Source organism: Amphiura filiformis, chromosome 5, assembly GCF_039555335.1.
Source record: "Amphiura filiformis chromosome 5, Afil_fr2py, whole genome shotgun sequence".
NCBI lineage: Eukaryota > Metazoa > Echinodermata > Ophiuroidea > Amphilepidida > Amphiuridae > Amphiura > Amphiura filiformis.
The window spans coordinates 43,739,017-43,762,024 of NC_092632.1; the positions used below are offsets into that span (position 1 = coordinate 43,739,017).

The following is a 23,008-nucleotide window of genomic DNA, read 5'->3' on the forward strand; positions in this document are numbered from 1 at the left end:
TAACGAAATTATACACATGATACATAACGAGATAATAACTCACATTTATACTGAAACTTATCCGAGTATTTTAGTGAATTTTTGGTATTTAAACTAATAGTATTCCATAGTGTAGGACCATGGCGTCTAACAGTACTGTTACGGGCTAAAAAATGATATATTGTATACATATACATATCAGATAACTATGTGCATGGGTTATAAGTAAGTTTAAGTAAAGACGTGTTGGAAGTGTTTAACTCGCCACTAGTGCCATTTATTTTAGTTTGCGGAAGAGTTTAAAATTGGGAAAATGAACATGGTGAACAAACGAACCAAATCATACAAGGTAAAAAAAACCCCAAAATTCAGGTGACAAAATAGTAAAACGTTTAAAAAGAAATGTCACAAACAATGACGAAGATAGTGTTTAAATTTCTTCTGATTTCAATTTTTTTCAGGTGTCTACCAAACATCTTGGCATTTGTAATTGAAATATTTTTATGTTGATGCTTTGATATATTTGTAGCTTACTTTCATATTATATCATTATATCATTATATTGCTTGCCTATATTTTGTGGTTCTATAACTGTATAACTGTATTTTACTTGTATTGCTTGCCTGCTTTTGTAAAACCATCACGTTTGAGTTTCAGCCTTTGGCCATGTTTTGCTCTCCTTCTGACTGTATTCTTAGGCGTGTTGGTTCTTTTAATGTTTTTTATGCATGTATATTTTGTTGTAAAGCGCATTGAGGCTCTTCGTAATAATGCGCTATATTAAGTGTCTGTTTATTATTATTATTATTATTATTATCTTGCTCATTTTTTGCATTTTACTTTGACAAACTTTACGTTTGTCGATATAGTTAAAAATTTGTTCTGATTTCAATTTTTTTCAGGCATATCAGTCGGTTTAGTCTACCAAACATCTTGCTCATTTTTTGCATTTTACTTCGACAAACGTTACGCTTTCGCTAACGGCTTGTGCAGTGCCGCCACAGGAATGGCGTACATCGTCTTTCCACCGCTGTTTGAAGTGCTCGTAACTTACTATGGTTTTGCAGGTGCTTTACAAGTCATATCTGCTATCATGGCAAATACATGTGTCGGAGGATATCTTTTACGTACCCCAATGCATAAAATGTCACAGGCAAAACATATTGCAGAAACAACAGGCCCGACAACAGGTAGTCTAAAAGAAGATACTCCCAGTTATTGTGGATTCGTCTTGAAAAACATCGCCAAAGACTTTGATTTATCCCTCTTCTCCAATGTACAGTTTATTTTTCAAAGTATAATTTGCGGATTTGTATGGGGTGCAATTCTTGCAGTAGCTGTATACATCATTCCCTATGCGACAAATATTGGAATATCAGATATCGGAGCATCTTTCATCCTGTCAACTCTAGGCATAAGTATTCTTGCTCTAAGACTTTTTCCTGTTGGATATTTCGTCGATAAAAAGATGGTATCAGCTCCAACATTGGCTGGAGTATCATTTTTGATATTTGGATGTACGACCATTGTTATGCCATTCCTAAATGAGTTTTCGGAACTGATGGTTATAGCTGCAGTGTTAGGCATGACCTGGGGTATTGGCGGAAATCTTTGTACGGTTATTGCGGCATATTCTGCGGGATCTGTGCAAAAAGCTCCTGGTGCAATAGCGTGGATGTACCTGTCAATTGGTATAGGAAGTCTTGTGTACATAAATGGATGTGGTAAGTTTATATAGACAGAAGGTGGCACCGTCCCTCCGTTTGCTCGACACTATACCGGTCCTTACAGTGCGCATGCAAAAGAATTAAGGTACCAGTTATGTTCACCCCGTCCTAAACACAGTCAGAAATGTCAAATATAATTGGAATCAGCAGCCAATAACTGCATCTTTTAGCTCGGCTTTAAGACCTCATTCGTTGAAATCGTTATAAGAAATAAAAACATGATGATCCAAAAACCCAAGGAAGATGCAAATTCAAAAGTTACAGTTTGCTCCAGTGCACAGTGCCGCCGAGAGCCATTACGGGCCCGGGGTAATGTGAACACACGGGCCCCTTTGATCAGTGATGACGGTGCAGGACTTCATGGAGTGAGGGGTGTGTGTGGGAGGAGGGTAAATTTCTTCGTGACATGGGGGGGGGTTGGTTGGTGTAAAATCCTTGAAAATATGTTGCAGCGGAGCGAAAGTAGCTATGTTTAGCTGCCAATAATCAAATATGAACATTGAAGGAGACAAATGCGCGCTTTTTAAATAATGGCCATTATTTAAGGGGGGGTTAGTTACTTTTTTGAGATGTTTATATAGTTCTTTATGTTGTATTTGTTGCGGATTGCGTGCCGAACAAGCGGAGGAAATATGAGAGATGAAATGATTTTATTCGTATCCGGACCTTGGCCTTAAAGGCATATTCAGTGATCCCAACAACAGTGTCAAAATATTGCTCAAAGTGAAGGATATTAAGTCATTAAAATATCAAAAAAAACCGAGGAAAACAGCAGTATTGATCAAATTGAAGCCCCATTCAAATACGTGCAGCTAATTTATCTCCGGGGGGGGGGGGGCACTTCAATTTGAAATGGATATAGGTGTAGGGCTGGCACTTTCGCACTAAGGGGCATTCGGTGAGAGCAAAACGTAAAAAATATGGGGTCATTGGTTGAGAGCATGATTTTTGGCATTCGGTGAGAGCAAAATGTAAAAAATATGGGGTCATTGGGTGAGAACATGACCTTTTTTTAAATGGAATCTTTGGGTGAGAGCCGAAACAGTGCAACAGAAACCTCGAAAATCGAATTTCTAGTTCTAAATGGCTTCAAATTTCTTTGTTTTATCAAAATAAGTGACAAAATCAGTGATAAATGAAAGTTGCTGTTAAAATTGAACAAGTAAGGGTCTTTGGGTGACAGATCAAATGAAAAAATAAGGGGTCTTCGGGTGACAGAACATGTGTTCGTAAAAAAATATGGGATCTTTGGGTGACAGCGATGCTGAAAAAGGGGGTCTTAACAGCCCTACATACGCGTCACCTCCAAAGTTGGAGTGCCCCCCGGATTTATCTACATATTCAGTGATTTTCTCATCCGGACGATCGTAAAAATCATCAAAATTCAGATTTTGGTACCTTTGTCATTGTCATAGATGTGCTAATAACCATGATAACAATAAAAATACATAGCCTGTCAGTGGTTCAGCCGAAATCCGTGTAAGACAAACCACGACATTTTCGTAATTTATATATTGACACTATGTAAATTAGCTACATGTATTTGAATGGGGCTCCGACCTCATCAATACTGCTGTTTTCTTTGTTTTTTGCTCAATTTTTCATTTAAAAAATGCAAAATGACAATTTGAATGACATATCCTTCACTTTTAAGCAATCTATAAACAATTTTAATTTTTTTACACTTGCACTGGGATCAAATTCTGTCATCAACACACGGCGTTCGGCTTAACCACCGGGGGGGGGACTTCAATATGAAATGGATATAGGTGTAGGGTTGGCACTTCCGCACTAAGGGGCATTCGGTGAGAGCAAAATGTAAAAAATATGGGGTCATTGGGTGAGAGCATGATTTTTGGCATTCGGTGAGAGCAAAATGTAAAAAATATGGGGTCATTGGGTGAGAACATGACCATTTTTTAAATGGAATCTTTGGGTGAGAGTCGAAACAGCGCCACAGAAACCTTGAAAATCAAGTTCTAAATGGCTTCAAATTCCTTTGTTTTTTCAAAATAAGTAACAAAATCAGTGATAAATGAAAGTTGCTGTTCAAATTGAACTTGTAAGGGTCTTTGGGTGACAGAGCATGTGTTTGTAAAAAAATATGGGGTCTTTGGGTGACAGCGACGCTGAAAAGGGGGGTCTTAACAGCCCTACATACGCGTCACCTCCAAAGTTGGAGTCCCCCCGGCTTAACCACTAGCATGCTATGCTATTCACATAATATACCGTTTTTAAGGTGGTATTGGAGGCATTTTCTAGAAATTAGGAAATGCTCTGAGCATGTTTTAAACAGATTAATTAAGTAGGATAAAGCACACTGATTAATATGCCTTTTGTTTGGAGCAAATCGGACATACGGTTTCCATAATACACCAATTTATATTTTCTTTGTATTCTATTGTTTTTGTCAATAATCAATATAGTTAATGAGCTAAAAGGATTGGAAAGGCTCATTAATATGTAATTTTTGCCAATAATTTGCTAAAAATCAATGTATAAATGTTCAGGGTACTTTTATTTTGCATACTTTTGCCCTGAAACTTGGTCAACGTGTTTCTAATATGTTCTAATGTATTATATAGTGAAGCCTCCTCTAATTTGCATATTTGCATAATTAATGAGCTAATTTGCAAGTTTCAAGGCAAAAGTATGCAAAATAAAAGGGGCAAAAGTACCCTGAACATTTATGCATGGATTTTAGCAAAATATTGGCAAAAAATTATATGTTAATGAGCTTCTCCAATCATTTTAGCTCATTAACTTTATTGATTATTGATAAAAACAATAAGATACAAAGCAAATATAAATTGATATATTTTAAAAACCGTTATGTCAGAGCACCTCCATAATGCCTCCAATACCACCTTAATACTTTAATAATTTATGAAGATACGAAAATGAAATTTTCGCCTATATAGGAATAATAAATGACAAAATTTTTCCCAAATTTAATTTTTATGCACAGGTTTCTCTATGACATAACAGGCACGTTCCACTTGCCATACATTGTGTGCGGTATGATGGTTTTAATCATGGGTGTCATCGTACTGGCAGATCCACTGATGAAGCGTTGGCAGTTGAGGATTGAAGAAAAGAGGCAATACAATACTTCACGAACAAATCACATGTATTCGAGTATTGCAGACACGGATAATTCAACTCCAGTGTGACGAGACATTTGAAAAGTATGAACACATTATATAAGCTGCAGGCTGTTCATACTTTTATGGTTTCCCTTACGTAACTTCATGGGAAAAAGTGCAAAGAATAGATATAATCATGTACAATTTTAAACTTTTTTTTTCAAACATGAAATCGGGGCTTAAATTAAGGCAAAAAGTTCAGTTGCAGAAGCTTGTGGGTTGGTAGACGACAACATAGTCTCTTTCTCTATCCTCAAGCAGTTTTGCTTTTTATTCTGATATTTGAGTGGAAGGGAATTATATTATAAGTAAAAACTATACATAAACACATGGCGAGTCAAGTTTATAGTGATCTTAGTGAATTTGGCAAAAGGTTTTTTTCCATGTTGAAAATGAATATGTGATGCGATCAAGCCAAATCAGTCGGAACTCGGAAATATTGATTTTGAGATATAGCCAAACAAAGAAAGTTTTTCTGCCTCCGCAGGAGGTAGTATGCTTTGAAATTTACACCTAAAATGCCGCACATTGCGCGGCATGTAGGCCGATTGTACAAATTTATATTCTGACAAGTACTCTAATTTCCGCCCAATATCGAGAGCCCAATATATATCCCCCACCTCTTTGCGCCATACATAAATTCGCCTATCGCCATTTCCGAATGTTCAAAAAGGTATTCACGCTTCCTCAGCATGTGCAATAAATTACCATTAAAATTAATCTTATTCTATAGGGATTCTAGAAACGCCTAGCACGTGGCGCCAATGGCGTGGGTCTATCAAGTTAATGAATTATGCATTAGAATATTTTCAAACTCATACGTTGTATAATTGAAGACCGAATTAAAAAAGACTAGCTTGCGTATGCCGTCCTGTAAACCAGACCAAAAATGCCATACTGCGCAGGTCAGCAACCAATCACGGCGCGCCTTTGTCATGACGTCAGACGCAAACTAGTCTTTTTTAATTCGGTCTTTAATTATAGGTTGTAACCTCAGCGCTCATCAGCCTTCGGTGTGATCAGCAGCTTTATCGTTGAAGACAAGTTGGAAAACCGTTGTGCTGTGGCAATGGGAATACACATCAAACAAGGTTTAATTTCATGATTACATGAAACCTGGTTATTAATGCAAAAACTTTGGCTGGAGAAGTTGAAGCTGACGTTCATGGCGACACTTTGGATGTGATAATTTGACATCATGGATTGTTTTGTGCAAAATTGGAGGTATTTTTGTGCCGCGGCGAGTCAGCAGACCGACTGGCATGCATGCTAGGCTCGACTAGGCCACAATCATGATCCGATGCATTTGAACTGCAATGTATGGTATGATACGCCTAGCCGCGCCTATGGCCGGCTTCATTGCTGCCCGGGCATTGCTGTTCAAATACATGTACTAAAATATTGCAATTTTTGAATTTTATTGCGTTGATATAATTCGGAATAATTCGTTTTAAAGTATTTGCTTCCCCAATTCCCATGCGTGGTTGTGTTTTATGTTCTACTGAGTACGGTACTGTTGCAATATTTTTGCATGCATACCCATGACCGTTTCAAGACTTTGACTGAGAAATTTGCTTTTTGTTTGTTAAGATAAAAATAAAAATAAAATGCAAGAATCATCTTTCCCCACACAATAATTCTCACAAACAAGGTGTTGATATTGGCCCTTTCGATGCAAGACAAAGCACAAATGAAGGAAACAAAACAAAACAATAATGTTTTTGATTTTTTATTCAATTACACATACAAAAGAGAAATGGCCTATAAAAGACCCCCTAAATATAATAATATTAATATTATTTTAGTCCTGAATACAAAATATAATAAACAGGCATAAAAAAAATCTGATACGAAAATTTGTTACTCTGAAACGTTACAATCGTAATTTTCAGTCAAAATTCCACGAGAAATGACTCTTGATACAACTTGGGCATATTCCTGGGGATTCGAGTAGTGATTTGGATTTAAGTGTGTTGTTTATAATTATCATGCTTTTGTTCATTATAATATGCTATTCTGTTTCTCTTATCAAGTGTAATATTGCTTTATATTGTTTTGTTTTTTTAAATGTGTTTACTATAATTTAATTTGTATTGGTTGTATTATGCCTATTTGAATATGTACTTTTGTAGTTTTTGCATATTATTTGTAAGTTTAGTTCTCTGTTCAGCGCATTGAGGCCTGGCATAATGCGCTATATAAATTACTTTATTTATTTATTTATTTATATATGCATTTAAAAACAGAAACGGCTGCCTGCATCTGGAACTCTTCATATCTGAAAGTTTGAAGGTCTTATTTCATACATCAGAATTATCTGCAAGATTGCAAGATGGCTTTAGGTGACCGTGGCCCTATTGGCTAATGCACAAATTTAGATTTTCTTTCTATTTAAATAATATGTTAAAGCTTATGCCCTGTAGATTACATTCGGTTCTTGAGATATGGCCTGTCAAAATGGTGCGAACCCAAAACAAAAAATTGGCAACAACTTTATTTTTATTTTCTATATTTTTGACAAGTCCAGTTGCCAGATGATTTTCTAATTACATGTATGAATTATGCAAAGTAAAGATTTCAGATACAATTAAAAGAGCTATTATAGTAGGCCTACTGAGGCATGGTACATGGGTAGAACACACACTGTAGACCTACTACAAAATTACGGTTGCGTCTTGGCAAATTTCAATTTGCATAATTAATTTGGGCCACTTATTAGAAAAGTTGATTAGGGCCCTAATTAATTATGCAAATGGAAATTTGCATGGAAAAAGGCATTCATGGGTTTTATATCTTATTTTGTAGCCGATCTGAACATTCTACTTTGTACAATTCTTGCATATATAATTAGAAAATAAGGCCTACCTGACATCATTGCATAACAAAAATTAAAGAAATTTGTTGCCAACTTCATATTTTGGTAACCGAATATCCGATTAAAATAAAATTTTCAGTCTTGTAATCAGGAGAGAATGGACTCACATATTTCAATCAGACAAAAATCTATATCCAATAGCGTTACCTCAAAGCTAGCATTATAAGTGTCTCCTTAACTAATAACAAAAGGTGCCCACTGGTATCTTGGAGGCATTGTCTTTTTTAAAGACATTTCTTGTTCCTTTTGTTTCCTCTTGTTTTTGGAAACTCTTAAATTGCTCATATCTTTGGAACTGGTTGTTCAATTTCAATGGGGTTTTCTGCAAAATCCAGCTTTGTAAATGCTTTTTACTATCCTATAGGAAACTGAAAATTTATTATGGCCGAGTTCCGACTGATTTTGCTTGATCGCATCACATATAACAAAACTGTGAAGATTTTGCTGGTGCAATCCAGCACCCACAAAACTTTTTACAGAAAACATCTAAATGTCAGGCTACATAAAGGGTATAAAACGTTTTAATAAAATTCAAAAAACATTTTTGAAAACTTGATGCAAAACATTGTAACATGTTATACATTCTAACATGTTTATATTTGTGTTGACAAAATAAATATTACAAAATGTTTCCCCAATCTATATTACAATAACATTTTAACATTTTCTTCAAATGTTGTTGTAGTGTTTTTTCATATTTAAAATGTTTCCATGACCTCTATATAACCGGACATTTAAATGTTATTAAAACTTTTTTTCTAAAACCAAAAAGCACTCATAACACATTATTATAAACATCTCAAAAGAAGTAACTGACCCCCCTTAAATAATGGCCATTATTTAAAAAAATCTGTAAAATGCATTGAAAGCAGAATTTATTTCTGCATATTTTGACACCTCATTTGTAGCAATTGTCTAAATATTGTCGCCACAGCGTGCAGCGTATGTTTAAATCAATGTAACCCAAGATTTGAAAGTTGCAGTAAATTCTATTGATTTGTGTTCAGTATAATGGAAGGAAATCTGTGTTATGATATCTGAGTGTTTTTGTATTGTTGTAAGTGCAACTTTCAAATCTAGACCTGACTACATTCAAATTGACCTGTGTTTTATTATTTTCTGGGCTATCGTTTCAAAAATAATAAATTCTGCTTCCAACGCATTTTACAGATTTGTAATACAATAGCCCGTTTTTGAATAATGGCCATTATTTAAGGCGGGTTACTAGTAGTTACTTTTTTTGAGATGTTTATTAAAAGGTCGTTGCCATCAATGTGCTTCTTCAGTTGTAATTATTTTGAAGTGCTATTTCAATGTGTGTTGTTGATTTTTTACTCTGGCTTTCGCGATCAATAAACTGGTAGATTTCAAAATCCAAATTGTTCAGTATTGAAGTGAGCCATTATAATAAATGCAAGATTTGTTCATTATGTTGTGCTCAATAACATGGGCCTATACTTTTACTTTTACTGTCACTAATTATATAAACTCTTTATGACCATTTTACTATTGAACACTTTAATTTTAATAAACATCAGTATAATTTTGAGTTCAACAGAATGGTTCATGAATCATGATCATAATAATAACATATCTTTATTTATCAAAATTCGACTATGGCATAGTCTATACTTCCACTGATTAGCACATTAAAACTAGCATCATGCTTTCATTAATTAGAAGTTTAGAAGCAGGTATAGCTCTTTCCAATAATTTTTGTCACCATTTTTACCTGATCAGTCGATTTTTCAAGATGCTTGTTCAGAGATATTTAACAATGGGCCAATAGGCAAGCATTTAATACCCTTTGATTTCTGTAGTTAACATGTATCTAGAAGGCCTATATTATGTTTCATTAGATATCCAACATTAAACACTGTAATTATGATTTTTTTAATGACATTTAAGTTTCAACATCAATTCTAGGGTTAGCAAAAACATTATTTATTTATATAGGTATAGATAAGCTAAAATTGCAGTGTGTATCTTAGTGTACATGTATCTACACACAAGGTCATACTTGCACAATCACAATAGGCATTACAAAAGAGTTTGGCCATTTCCGTCCGGTATCTACGAGGTTTTAATGTGCATCCCCCCCAGGACTCTACCAAACCAACTTTTTTAGTTTCCTTTTATGGTCCTATAACACATTCAAGATGTTAACAAAAAATATTTCCCGGCACTCTGGCCATATTCAAGATTAAAGGTCAACACAGTGGTCAAATTTCAAAGTTGCTCAAATCTGGTTCACAAGCACACCAAATTATTCCTCTCATTGCAAGGATTCAGAATAGGTATAGTTTGACCTACCTGTGACATACCGTTCTTGAGTTATAAGCAAAAAGGTCAAATTTTGGGCGGTGGTCAGTTTTTTGCCACACAGGGGCCAAAAATGAAAAATGCTCCGATTTGAACAAAATTGGTCTCAAATTGCTTGTTATGTAAAAATAAGTCAAATAAGCAATAGTTGTAACCATGTAGGATGTTTCGTTACCTAGGAAACATCACAACATAGGTTGTGGTCAATAGGCTGTAATGGGGATTGACCTTTAATGGCCAATTTTGTCAATAACGAAGCATTTTAGACAGTGCAAACAATTCCTTTTTTGACTTGTCTTTGCATGACGAGCAATTTGACACCATTTGCGTTGAAATCGAGACATTTTTCATTTTTGGCCCTGTGTGGCCAAAAAAACTGACCATCGCCAAAAATTTGACCTTTTGCTTATAACTCAAGAACGGTATGTCGCAGGTAGGTCAAACTATACTTTTTCTGAATCCATTTTTATATTGCTGTTAGTAAAATGATCTTGACAAATAACTAAACCGATGTTTTCAGTAATACCATGTTCCATAGAGTAAATTACAAACACACCATAAAATAAACAGATAATACCAAATTCTACTGATGATAAAACATTTTTTTTTATTTGCATATTTCAAACCAAGTCATAATAAAAAAGCAACTTTCGATAGATAACTTTTCAAGAGAAATGCTGAATGCAATAACACTTAAAAAAACCAAAACAAATAAAAAAACACCGATCATGTGCGATAGGGGTGAAGAGCCTTGCTTTGGTGCACAACACATTGACCCTGCATTGACCCAAACCACGACCTTGAGCTACCTCACGTTTATGATTCCAGTTCTTAGATTGCTGTTGCTGTGCCACCATGCACACAGCATTCAATACACATCGTCAATTTCAAGGAAGATTTGCACTAAGTTCAAGCCCAATCAGGCCAACTTTAGCACAACAGCGGAGTGCCTGGAATTTCTTTTGCCCAGTGAGCATTAGTTTGGCCCAATATTACTGAGAGAGTGGAAAAAGTTTTAGGGCGAGGTGAAAGTTGATACACATTAGGTTCATTTCGCATGGATACTAAAAACGAGGTGTTTACCGAATGTGTGCGTATTTAAAAAGTACAAAGAACAAGGAATATTTCTTTTTCTATTATCTTAAAGTTGTCGGTGGCAATCCCCCTGTCAGGCATGCCACTGCTTTTGCATTTAAACTTTGGATGACCTATGATTATAATCTGTCTAGTGAACGTTTCTTGTTAGCTGCAGAAATGGTACTGCTGCAGTAGCAAACACAATGGTAGTAAAAACTGTCCCTTTGTCAATAAATAATAGTAAATTTAACAAACTTATCAAGATCCATGCATCCATTAAGAAAAACTTGTTCCCCATAAAGCCAATTGGTGGCAAGATCTGTTTGGCACACTGACAATATCTCCTGTTATTATACACATTATGTACAACTGATTAACGCTTGATATCAGAGACTAGAGACATGTACAGCACTATGAAATTAAATCCCCAGATTTTACACCCCCCCCCCAAAAAAAAGAATAGGAGAGTCAAGATTACCTCGTAGGTCTAATAATAACACTCAAAAGAGAAATATAGTCCAACATGAGTTTATGTCACAATATATAATTACCTTTAATATAAGTTAGTAAGTATGTAGGAATTGTAATTTATGTGACATGACCATTTTTTCCAAACCTTTCAATGTGTGGTCATTTCAAAGAAACAGACTTTAAACTTCTTCCAATACGCATTTATATAGAAATGAAAAGTCATAAAACAAAAAGAAGGAAAAAACAAAAGGAAATTTACTTAAAATTGATTAGGAACTTTGGACCTTTTGTTCATGGGTCCAATGTGCCACCATAAAAGATAATGAGTTGGCTGCGAAAAGATTATACTCTATAATATGTGTTTCCAGTTCTTATGAATATCTTCGTAACTAAGCTTGGACACAATACTGAGTCACCTTTGAGTTGCACTTTACTGATCTCCGGCTGCAGTAGCTTGTTGCTTTTTCCTTTTGATCACTTCTACCAGTTCTTTGTAGCGGACAATGCATTCTTCCTAGATAGATTAAAACAATAAATAAAGCTATGAGAAGAAGGAAAAGTACTTTTAATTGTCTACAAATAAGTAGCGTATAATGTAACATGATCTGCTCTATGGGGCCAATTACACAATTTTTTGCATAAATATTAAAATTACAAATGCACAATGTTATTATCTGCTACATTTAAAAGCACAAGGACCCAATGTCCTTTAATAATGTCCTTTGACCCCAACCCTACCTGTGGGTTTTTTGCTATCGGAAGGGAAAGAAGAAACAAAAAGTCACTTGGTACACCGGGATAAGAACCTTGAACCCCTCGCATGCCACGCAGAAGATCACTCTGCTCCGGGCAGCGATTCCCTGGGTATATATGACTTAATAGGCTGACTGCATCATCAAGTCACATGGAATGCATGCACGCAGTGGTTTCAATAGTGAGTATTAGTGAGACTTGGTTTAGGGTTAATAATGTCTGTATTTAAAACCAAGGACATGTCACAATATATCACATGACCAGACTTACTTTGGACTTTCCTGGTACAGAATCTGCAATCTTGTCCCATCTGGCATCAGTACCTTTTGGATACACACTGAGTGCTTTTTCCAACACTTTCTGTTGTCTCTGTGTCCATGAACAAGACTCCACTCCAGGATATATTATATCATTAGCACCATCATCCTGCTTTTCATCGCTCTCATCAGCGGTTCTTGATTTATCAACAGCATTTCGCTGTTGCTGTTGCATTATCACTAACGTTCTGTCTGATGACTTGATTGGTTTAGCAGTCTTGTGTTTTCCCTGGCTCTCGTAAGACTTATCATCATAACCATTGGCAGTACTTTGGTCATTTGATGATGTTTGATTGTTTGGCAGGTTTGTGCCATCATCACCTAGGACTTTTCCTGATTTGCTGATGACTGTATGTCGGACACCACCAGTGATACCTAGAATATAGAGCAGGTGACATTAAATAAGTACATCACTACAGTTAAGTGATGACATGTTGTTCATTTGTAGTTTTAGATGTACCACATGTTGTTATTTTTAGCTCATTTACAAAACAAAAAATCCACCCTTGTTTAAGGTGTGTATAACAGTGCGGAATGTTGATTGGGAGCAGACCCCTTTTCAGGATATTCTTGTTCACAAAATAATATCTTCCGATCTATTCATATCCAGTTTGATCTAGTTTGGGACAAAAGAAATTTAGATATCAATGGAGATACCCTATCTCAACCAATCATTTGAGATATTGCCTGGGCTGAGATTTTTGTAAAAACCTGGGAGTGAGGAGAAAACCAATTAGTTGGGAGTTCTCTCTTCGTGAACCAACACGATACAACGGGTTCGCTCTGCACATTACATTATGATTTTCACTCGAGTATTTTGTATTATTTATATTATGGAGAGACAAAGAAATAAATATCACTACTAAACTATATCTCAAGACTCAGTATTATTATTAAACCAGTGTAATATAATGTTTGTAATGTGTCTCCATTTTAACATGCTGAATAAAATAAAATAAAATAACACCAAGATCAATTCACCACATTACCAATCTTGTTTTGATGGTGACATTCTTTAAGGTGGCATACTTACCCTGTGCTGCTGTATCCACATGAGTTGCATACCCAGACGTTTTGATTGCTTTGGCTTTCTTTGTCACCTGTAAGTAATAATTAAGAAATAAAGGGTAATGCTCTATCCTCACACCCAAATTAAATGTCAGACAGTAAAAATGTAAATAATGTATGTGGCGCAGCCAAACCGCCGGGAGGGGGGGTACTCAAGTTTGGTTTTGGTAGGACTGTGCTGCTGAGAATTTGAAAGTGGACCCATCAATATACCATAAATCAAAATATTTGACCCAATTTAACCCAAATTATCATAGTTTTTACCCCAAATTTTGGTGAAATTTCAAAAATTTGGCCTAGAAAAGGGGGTCATTGATATACCAAAAGGCCGCAAATGCTACCCACGTTTGCGGCCCATCCCCATATGGTCATTTGTACTACATAGCCCCTGGCCCAAACCAATTCTTTAAAGGTTTTTCTGCTGAGTACATGCACAAGCTTTACCATGTTTACTGTATTCCAGATGCAACCAGGGCACATACTTCAAAATAATATTAATACATTACGCTCACTGTCAGAAAAGTCAAAAATTTATGACATCAATCTTACCTGATCTACTGGCCATCCCACTTCACTGGCTATCTTCTCCCAGCGTGCTGAAGTACCACCTGGATATTTGGCCATGGCTCGGATTAGTTTACTTGTGTCCTCAGGTGTCCACTCACTACCAGACTGGAAAAAAGGAAAATGTAACATCACAAACACAGTGGTCAGAAAAGACAACTATAGAAATATAATTATCAGCACCTAAAATCAATGCTTGAATACAGTATTATATTTAGTATATAGTATACCGTAGTATTTTTTTAAAAGGTAAAACATCAAAATTGTTTAAAGAACCAAAATCAAGTAACATGGATTAGCTATGAAGTCAAACTGAGAATATGGAATTGAATTGGTTACATCCAAACGAGGCACAATGATATAACTTTAGTACAAAATTGTATATGACTGCTGCAGTGGTATGGCAGCCTGAAGATAAGCAGAAGGTTGCCAGGCTGGGAAGTACAAAGAGGTCTAAATGAAGTGTAAGTCATTTTTGACATTCAGACAGATTATATAATTCACAAACTTTACAATGCTTACCTGCTTGCTTTGAAGCTGCTGCTCATCATTTATTGCACTTTTGGTATCACACACATTTTGGCTACCTACATTAGTAACCGGTGCTATACTAGTTCTATCATATTCATACAAGGCTGGATTTATCCTCTGCCTCCTTTTTATCCTTTCTTTATCATCATATACCACCTCCTCTTCTTCATCTTCCTCCTCAACATCTTCTTCCTCCTGTCTCTTTCTAGATTCCTTCCATTCCTGTATTTGTGCAATGGTCCATACAATTGAAGGTGGTATACCCAGGATTATGGCTTTGATAAGTCTGTAGATTTGACATGGGATGATGTCAGAAATTTGAGGTTTGGATAAAATACTTGGATCATCCAGGATGGATAATGGATCCGGTTGGGTCTGATTTTCTCCTGCTTGCTTGCTCGACTTCTTGCTTTTCTTCTTCTTCTTGCTGAAAATAGATTCCTCCTGTAAATTATATAAAAATTTGTTATATTTACATCAGAACAAATTCTCCACTTATGAAATTACACATGCTATAGATGCTATTAATTTTAAGTTAACGGTCCATAACCCGATCGACAGCATCATCCCCCCTATATTTTTCATTGTTGATGAGGTTTTGGTATCACATAATATTTTAGATCAGAAATCATGAAACACAGCGGCCTTTAGAGGCTACCACTTTGTAAATACTAAAAAGTACTTCGGATTTCTGGGCAGGGAATTATGAACGAATCATCAGAGTCTCCTCAACAGCTACTTTGGTTTCGCGTCATTCACATTCTGTGAAAAAAGCGAACCACACTAACTGCTGAGGAGACTCCAGCTTTACGGCGGTAGTATGTAGCTCTAAAAATTCCAACATGATAAGCGTGTTATGTTTTTACCCAAAAGGTACCCGGTTCAAAACCCGGTAGTGGAAGGTTTATTTTAACCCAAACTTTTTATATTCATTTGAAATGTACATATTGCAAGGGGAAATATATTTTGTTTCCTTTTTTTCTGAAATGGTACGAAAAAGAGTTAAAAACTAAAATTTTCCATTCAATACGGGCATTTGCAGCATGCCATTGTCGTCAGGTCGATTGCCATAATTTATACACAAAAATCTATCATGAACGATATATAAAGACTAACATGGAAAAACTGGTTGTGGTAAGTGGTAAGTCTATTATATGAAAACTAATGTCACAATCGCAAGTTTCGGAACGTGTACTAGTGGAGCTTGGTGTCAATGCAATCACACACGCACTGCATGTGTTTTTGTTGCTTGCTGCCCAGAATGCAATTCACGCATACCAAGGTATTGGATTGCAAATTTGGCTATTTATTCACATTTACGCTGAAAATGCTCTTGTTTTTTCACAAAGCAGCATAAAGGGGACAATATTTGATATTATTATGTTATTTTAAAGACAATCCATATCCAAAACCAATAGGGTTACCCCTTTAAAACCATTATAAACATAAATTACATAATAATAAATATCATGCTTTCAATCATCATTCTTGTTTATAACATTTTACTTTATAAGACAATTCTAGCAGCAGTTGTCTATCCAACAAGTAGATGTGTCCATGGGGAACTATGCCATGTCCCTAAAATGCAGTACCCCTTCTCACCAAAACACTCAAATCTTGTGTCTTTTTGACACTTATATGTATGTTATAAAAATTCTCTCAATATTCGTAGATCTGCTTTTGATCTCTTTATTCTACCTACCAGTTCAAAACGTCTTTCCCAGTACATGGACCATATAACCAAGTAGTGACCCACAGTCAGGATAATAGTAAGAAGTATTGATAACTCCAGAAGTCCCATCTTACGGACTCGTCTGTAATAGTAGACAGGTTGACGCCAGTCTGGTAGACCATGCTCAAGGACATGATCATACCTAGATAAAAAAAGGACAATAGATCATTGATGCATTGATAAAACAAAATGGAACTCCTCGCCAAATATCATCATTTGATCATTTCTCACCCATTTTAGGCTATGAAACTTAGAAGCAGGGTAGTATGACCAATGATTACAGGCAGTGTTGTGTTGTAAATGACTTGAGTCTACTCATGTCACATTTTCTGGCAAATTGACTTGACTCAAGTCGGAAACCCATCTGACTCTTTACAACACTGATTACAGGTATGTCAGGTTTATTTACAAATAAAAAATACATGAGAAAAATCTAATATCTGTCTTTAAGCCACCAAGTCTGATCTGCAATCCAGAGACCTCAAGAGTGTCAAGTACTGATCAGTTAGGGCACAGAGAAGATACAAACATTAATGAAATTCAAGGACCATTTGCCAAGCCACCACTAGAGAGTACTAATTATCTTCAATAAGGTGAAACAAGGCTTCAAATGTGGCTGCACTCAGTCAGGTGGCTCCAAATGCGACTGCACTCAGGTGATCTATAGCTCTACCATGAAATTGATTATCTTGCCCTTTTCCCCACCCTCTGGTCATCCAATACACTTTTTTTAAATTCTACATACCTTTGCCTCTTTTCTTCATCTTTTAAAACGTCAGCAATAGCCACAAGCTGTAAATAAATGTAAAGTAAGACACCAGCTTTACACAAGATCCAGTACCATCACATAGTCATATTGCAGAAGTTAAACTACCAAAGATTAAGATTATCTTCACGTTTCTAGTCTAGATTATCTCTATAAACACCAGTTCAGATTAACTGTTGTAAATGGTCATTGTACAACAATGATGCACCTGTTGCACTGCACTTTGAGTGTGACTTTTGTCAATCAAGTCTTTGTATTTGTGCTAAATTTACTACTTGGCTTTTATGTGCACCAATATTTCTAGGAGACAGCCACAGGTGGGTTTCCTGTGTAGTTTTGGTACTGGTATCAAATCTAGTGATTCTGTTAAATTTCTGTACGGGAATAAGATTTGATTCTCAGAAAGTATGGTGAAATTGAGTTTTTATCTGGAGCGTGAGACTCACTTGTCTAAATTGTTCTTCAGCTCCCTCTTCTTTATTTTTATCTGGATGAAGTTGAAGTGACAGTCTCCTGTATGCTCTGCGAATATCTGCACTAGTTGCTGACTGTTGAAAGGAAAAATACAGGAGAAAAAAACATTGGACGGTATATTATTCATTTCAGATTGAACTTTAACTTTTATACACACCAAAAAGAGAAAAGTAAGTCTTAGCAATGTCACCCAGTAAAAGGTCAATTTGAATTGCCTCCTGTCAAGTTGAATACCATACCCTTCATTACTCTTTACAATTGATAGAAATCTTACATACATACAATATTTGCCACTCCCCTTTGGTCAGTTTCCCAACAGGGGTAGGCTATGTCCACATTGCTGTGATGAACAAAATGAAGACTAGACAGAAAGTTGTAGTCCAGTTTTTGTGGTCTTTTCTCTTTAACACAAAGTCTTGATTGAGTTGACAGGGCTTTTATAGCATCACATCAAAATATCCTGCAACAAGTCCTAGGATTAATAGATCAGAACCGGAAATGGTATCCTTTTTCTTTTCGAATAACTCTGACACACACAGGGATGACTCTTCCTGTACACGGACCAGCAGCTTTTTGTGACTTCCGACTAAGCGTCCCTTCATGCCAGAGCATGTGAAATGGAACAGCCAAACCCCAGCAAAAACAAAGGGGAAGAAGCGACCTATTGCAAGTGACGTCATGCTGACCGACCAAATGCCACATGCTTGCTCATTGTGTAAGGTACTCATTACAATTAGCCTTTGCATCGGGACTTGAGATTGGAATTCCGGTTTCCTTTCTCACCATATAAGGGCTAAGAGTAAAATTGTAGAATTGTGACCGTACACAACGAATGAGTCGTAATGTCCTAAATTGTATTCTGAGTTAGAGTGATGTGCATGAATTGAAGGTCGTATTCAATCATAGGTACCCCGGTACCTCAAGTTGGTGACATGCATCTCATTTTAAACCAATCAATAATCCTCTTGTTGAAGAGGATAATAAGCTTCTATAGATAGAATTCTGAAATAGCTCTGGTTTTTGTTTGCTTTGGCTAAATCCTGTTCAAGTATTGGGTTACAAAGCATTGTATTTTGGTCTAGGAATGTATAAACAACAATTAACAATACAAGGACATGAATTCATGAACCTTGTTGACCTGGGGATGATTTGAAATGACCGCCAATTATGACTGTTTGTAGTCAGCAATGTGGAAAAAGAGACACAGGTACTGAGGTAGAACCGAAAAAGGTACCATTTTGTTGAAGGAGCAAAGTTCAACAAACCATAAACCCGCTTCTGGATATCATTTGACATGTTTGAAGTCAAATGATATACCATTTTAAAGCTTATGATGTGTCCCTCCTGGGTAAACAAACAATGTCAATGCATCACTCACGGCATAAGGGTACGTGGTACAATAAATGTATGTGTTTTTACGTTTACCTTAGTGAGAAATATCCCACCATCGCGTCCTTTATCATATGGCCAATTCCATGCCAAAAGTGCCTTTTGTAACGTCCGTAACAAAATTTTGGAACATTATTGCTCAAAACAGGAGCATTTATTTCAAATTTGCTAATGATGCCTCCATAGATTGATGTCAGACCTACTTCAAGATAGTAAAGAAAAAATCTGAGGAAGCACCTTGACAGTTTTTTTTTCATTATGAAAACGCTTACGGACGTTACATTTGAGATAAAATGTAACGTCCGTAACACTAAATTAACAGTGTAGGACGATACAGGAGTATTAATTTCAAACTTGCTTTTCATGTTTACATAGAATGGAGTCAGGGCTTGCTCAATATAGTTAACAGAAAAAAATAAAACACAGAACTGAATGGAGATTTAAGGATATGTACCATCTGTCAAAATAGCATGCACTTTCGAGTAACGTCCGTAACGCTCGTTTCTAATTTCTGTAGCTAATTAACTAAGAAAGCCAAAACAAAATTGCTTCATTATATTGAACATTAGAGTGTGTACTACAATGTAGTAGCATACAAAGAAATAAAGTGTTATCCTAACAGCAAACATGTGTGCTATTCACTTAAAAGTTGCATGTATCTGTAACGTCTGTAACGGTGGAATTGGCCATATGGGTGTCTATTGGTGGGAATTCATTGTGTACATTTTGCAACTAGTGCAGTCCACACAAATTCAATGCGTCGTGTCAAGTTGGTTCAATCCAGCCCATACATGATGTATGTCATACTAGCATGCTGTGCGGATAAACTTACTGGGTCCATCACAATCTTTCGCTACGTGTTTCAGGACTCACAAATATTGTCCAACTAATAGTGAAGAGTTAGAGTTGTTCCGTTAAAAAAATGTCAGTATGATTACACTGTCAATATCAACGATTAACAACTACTAGGTATGACAGGGAAACCTCGGTTAACACATTTGCTAGTCAGTCAAAATGGCCTAAACCGGCAATACAAATTTACATTGAAATTTAAAAGAACCGCTTGCTCAAGGAAACCTTCAAAAATATGTTGTCTATAGACCACTTGGCATGTGACGCCATTGCCCGGCAGTATGCGCTGCAAAGATTATGGCAATTTCCATTGTTTGTTGCCCTGCAGTGTGCGTGACGCATCGTAGTCTGCTAAGGGCACGTGCATTTTAAATCGCCCACAACATTTCATATAGAACAGGAAAGCCATTGAACAGCGTAGCGGCTCATTCGAGCATATCGATAGACGAGTCCCTCGCCTTTGTTGATAAACAGTGATGTCAAATATATGATTTTTTTTGGTGATGAGAGACTCGCACAGTATGGAATTTCAGAGGATTTTGATAGCAGTTCCATTAAAAAAGCTGCTATCGCCATGAGACTAAGATCTAGAAACACCCCGTAATGCTGTTTTGGGGAATTTTGCTAGCAGAATCTTTTTTGACATGTTTGATGAAAGTCAATCTTTGACTAGATGTAACTTTGCTACGGAAAGTGCTATGACAAAAGGTTTTCAGTGTTGGCTTTCTTTACTCAAGGGCTTTAATTTGATATATAACATGATGCAGTTTGATGGCAAATTTGAATTCACCTGGCATACCTATAACAATTCTGCGTGGTTTACTTCGCGATGGCAGCTCTAGCTGCCCCACGCGGCCGCATCGTTGTTAATCGGTGATGACACAGCAGTGAAACAGGATTGATTGAATCCCTAGTAAATGTACAGTGCCGTACTATTACGCTGAATTTCCTATTCCGCGAGGAGGACGATTTCGACCTCCTCGTTTGTTTACAAACAGAGAGGTAGACAGCTGCAAAGGGTCTGTCAAAACTGTTCCGCTTGTCCAAATACTCAAGTATCAAAAGGATGGTCCACAATAGAGTGATTCACGCAACATGAATAGGGTTATAGGGGATTAAAAAACTGTGGAGTAGGACCATGTGCTTCTTTTGTCCACTTTGCCATCAAGATTTCGATAGAAACATTTCAGACCCAGAACAGGATCATGTCAGAAATTAATATTTTGTTCTGGGTCTGATTATTCGGACTAGTAAATGTACTAAGTTAGTAGTACATGTATGTTTTGTACAAGCATGACAAGACAGTGCATGAGCATGATGAACCGTGAATCAATAATTAACTGTCTTGTAAGTACTTGTGGCGATCCTGACTTTTAGACCACCCGAGCTATATAAGGTACAAATTGCAAATTTATCATATTAAACTTTCGCAACAAGGTTAAACATGTTTTCAACTGTACAAACATACCTTTTATTCCATCAAACAAGCTTTATTTTGTTCCAAAATTCACGCTTTTATAGCTATTTTTGACGTAAAAGAGCTGGTTACAAAACCGGTGATGCCAGCTCCGGTTTTCGCAGAAGCACAAGCGCTTGATGTACGCTCATTTTGACGGTAATTTACGCTTAGCGTATCATGCATTTTCAAGCGCGCTTGACATCGCTTTTACTGCATGACGCAATTCTGCATTTATTCAAGATGGCGAATTTCTCGAAAAACGTGATGTATTTTACCTCGTATATTCCCTCATTACTCAAAGCCCTGCCCTCTTTTTCAATATTTTAGCTTCTTGGATATCATCGGAAACATAGATTAGTAATATTAGGTAGGTCACTGTATTTTTAATTTTTTTTTAGATGGTTTTTACAATGAAAAAATTGATGTTAAAGCTTCTTTTCAAAAATTGGTTTTAGCTTGTTAAAAAATGGGTAAAAAATCGTTTTTAGCTTGTTGGATATTGTTGCTTAATAGTTTAAAGCTTGACTCCTTAGATGAAACTTTTAGTTTAAGCTTGTTAGAATATTAAACCTTGATGAAATAGTAATATTTGAGCCCTATATCATGATATAGCGAGGGTGGTCTAAAAGTCAGGATCGCCGTACTTGTAAGCTTAGTACGTAAGCTTACCTGATCTAGTCCCAAAACTTCATAAAAATTCCGTTTGACCTCTTCTACCAAGTCGAACAGTTCGAAGTCGTCTGAATCCCAAGCATAAGACACAAACGGCAATAAGGCTAACACAAATAAGGCCAAAATTGGGCCTTTTCCGCACAAAAACATGATCACGGCCGGCCACGTCCAAATATGACCTTGAATGACCTTTTGACAGCTGTTGAATTAAGTTAATCAACCAGCCAAATATCAGCTACGCATGGTCATTTTGTTCCGTCCTGATAGGTTAATTGTGAGTGAGGGCTCAGGAACTTAGGTTACCAATGGCTGGGCGATTTTTTGCATTAAACAAGAACTGTTCTTTAAAAAGACATTACGTTTTAGATATTAAGGAGTGTTCATAAATACTTTGGTGGGGGAGTTGGAACCTCGGACGTCAAAAATTTGTGATCCCCCTAAAAAGGGTGGATTTTTTTATCCCCTTTATATCGTCTAAAATTTTTTTGACCCCCCTTCATGTCCTAAAAAAAAACCAAAAATATACCTGGTAGCCTACATCATTAACTGTGGCATAGATTTCTTTTGCCTTTTGCCGACAAAATAAGTTTATGGTAAAAAGTTTTGCTATATTGAAGCTAAACTGGTGAAATATAGTACGAAACTGGAATTAATTTGCGCTAAGCGCCAAAAAATTGGCACTTTTTATTTTAAAATGACCAAATATGGGGTTAATTTTGGTTAGAAACCCATATACAGGCGTCAACATTGGGGAGATGATTGTATGGACCATCCCCCTATCAAAATATTGGGGGGAGGGGGGGGGGCACTCCAACTTTGGAGGTGACGCGTATG

At 36.3% G+C, this 23,008-nt stretch overlaps 2 protein-coding genes across 2 annotated transcripts; one reads left to right on the plus strand and one right to left on the minus strand.

The window, feature by feature from the left end:
• Nucleotides 1-985: 985 nt before the first annotated feature.
• Nucleotides 986-4,879, plus strand: LOC140152217 (monocarboxylate transporter 4-like). Its single transcript, XM_072174516.1, has 2 exons — nucleotides 986-1,703; nucleotides 4,695-4,879. The coding sequence occupies exons 1-2, from the start codon at nucleotides 986-988 to the stop codon at nucleotides 4,877-4,879; spliced, it is 903 nt and encodes a 300-aa protein (XP_072030617.1).
• Nucleotides 4,880-10,619: 5,740 nt separating this feature from the next.
• On the minus strand, nucleotides 10,620-22,370 carry LOC140153188 (dnaJ homolog subfamily C member 1-like). The gene is made up of 9 exons (XM_072175865.1): nucleotides 22,172-22,370; nucleotides 17,775-17,876; nucleotides 17,308-17,354; nucleotides 16,533-16,704; nucleotides 14,822-15,274; nucleotides 14,285-14,407; nucleotides 13,701-13,767; nucleotides 12,621-13,042; nucleotides 10,620-12,111 (listed from the first exon to the last, which is right to left on the minus strand). Exons 1-9 carry the CDS (start codon nucleotides 22,322-22,324, stop codon nucleotides 12,028-12,030), a joined length of 1,623 nt encoding a protein of 540 aa, XP_072031966.1. The 5' UTR covers nucleotides 22,325-22,370; the 3' UTR covers nucleotides 10,620-12,027.
• Nucleotides 22,371-23,008: the final 638 nt, after the last annotated feature.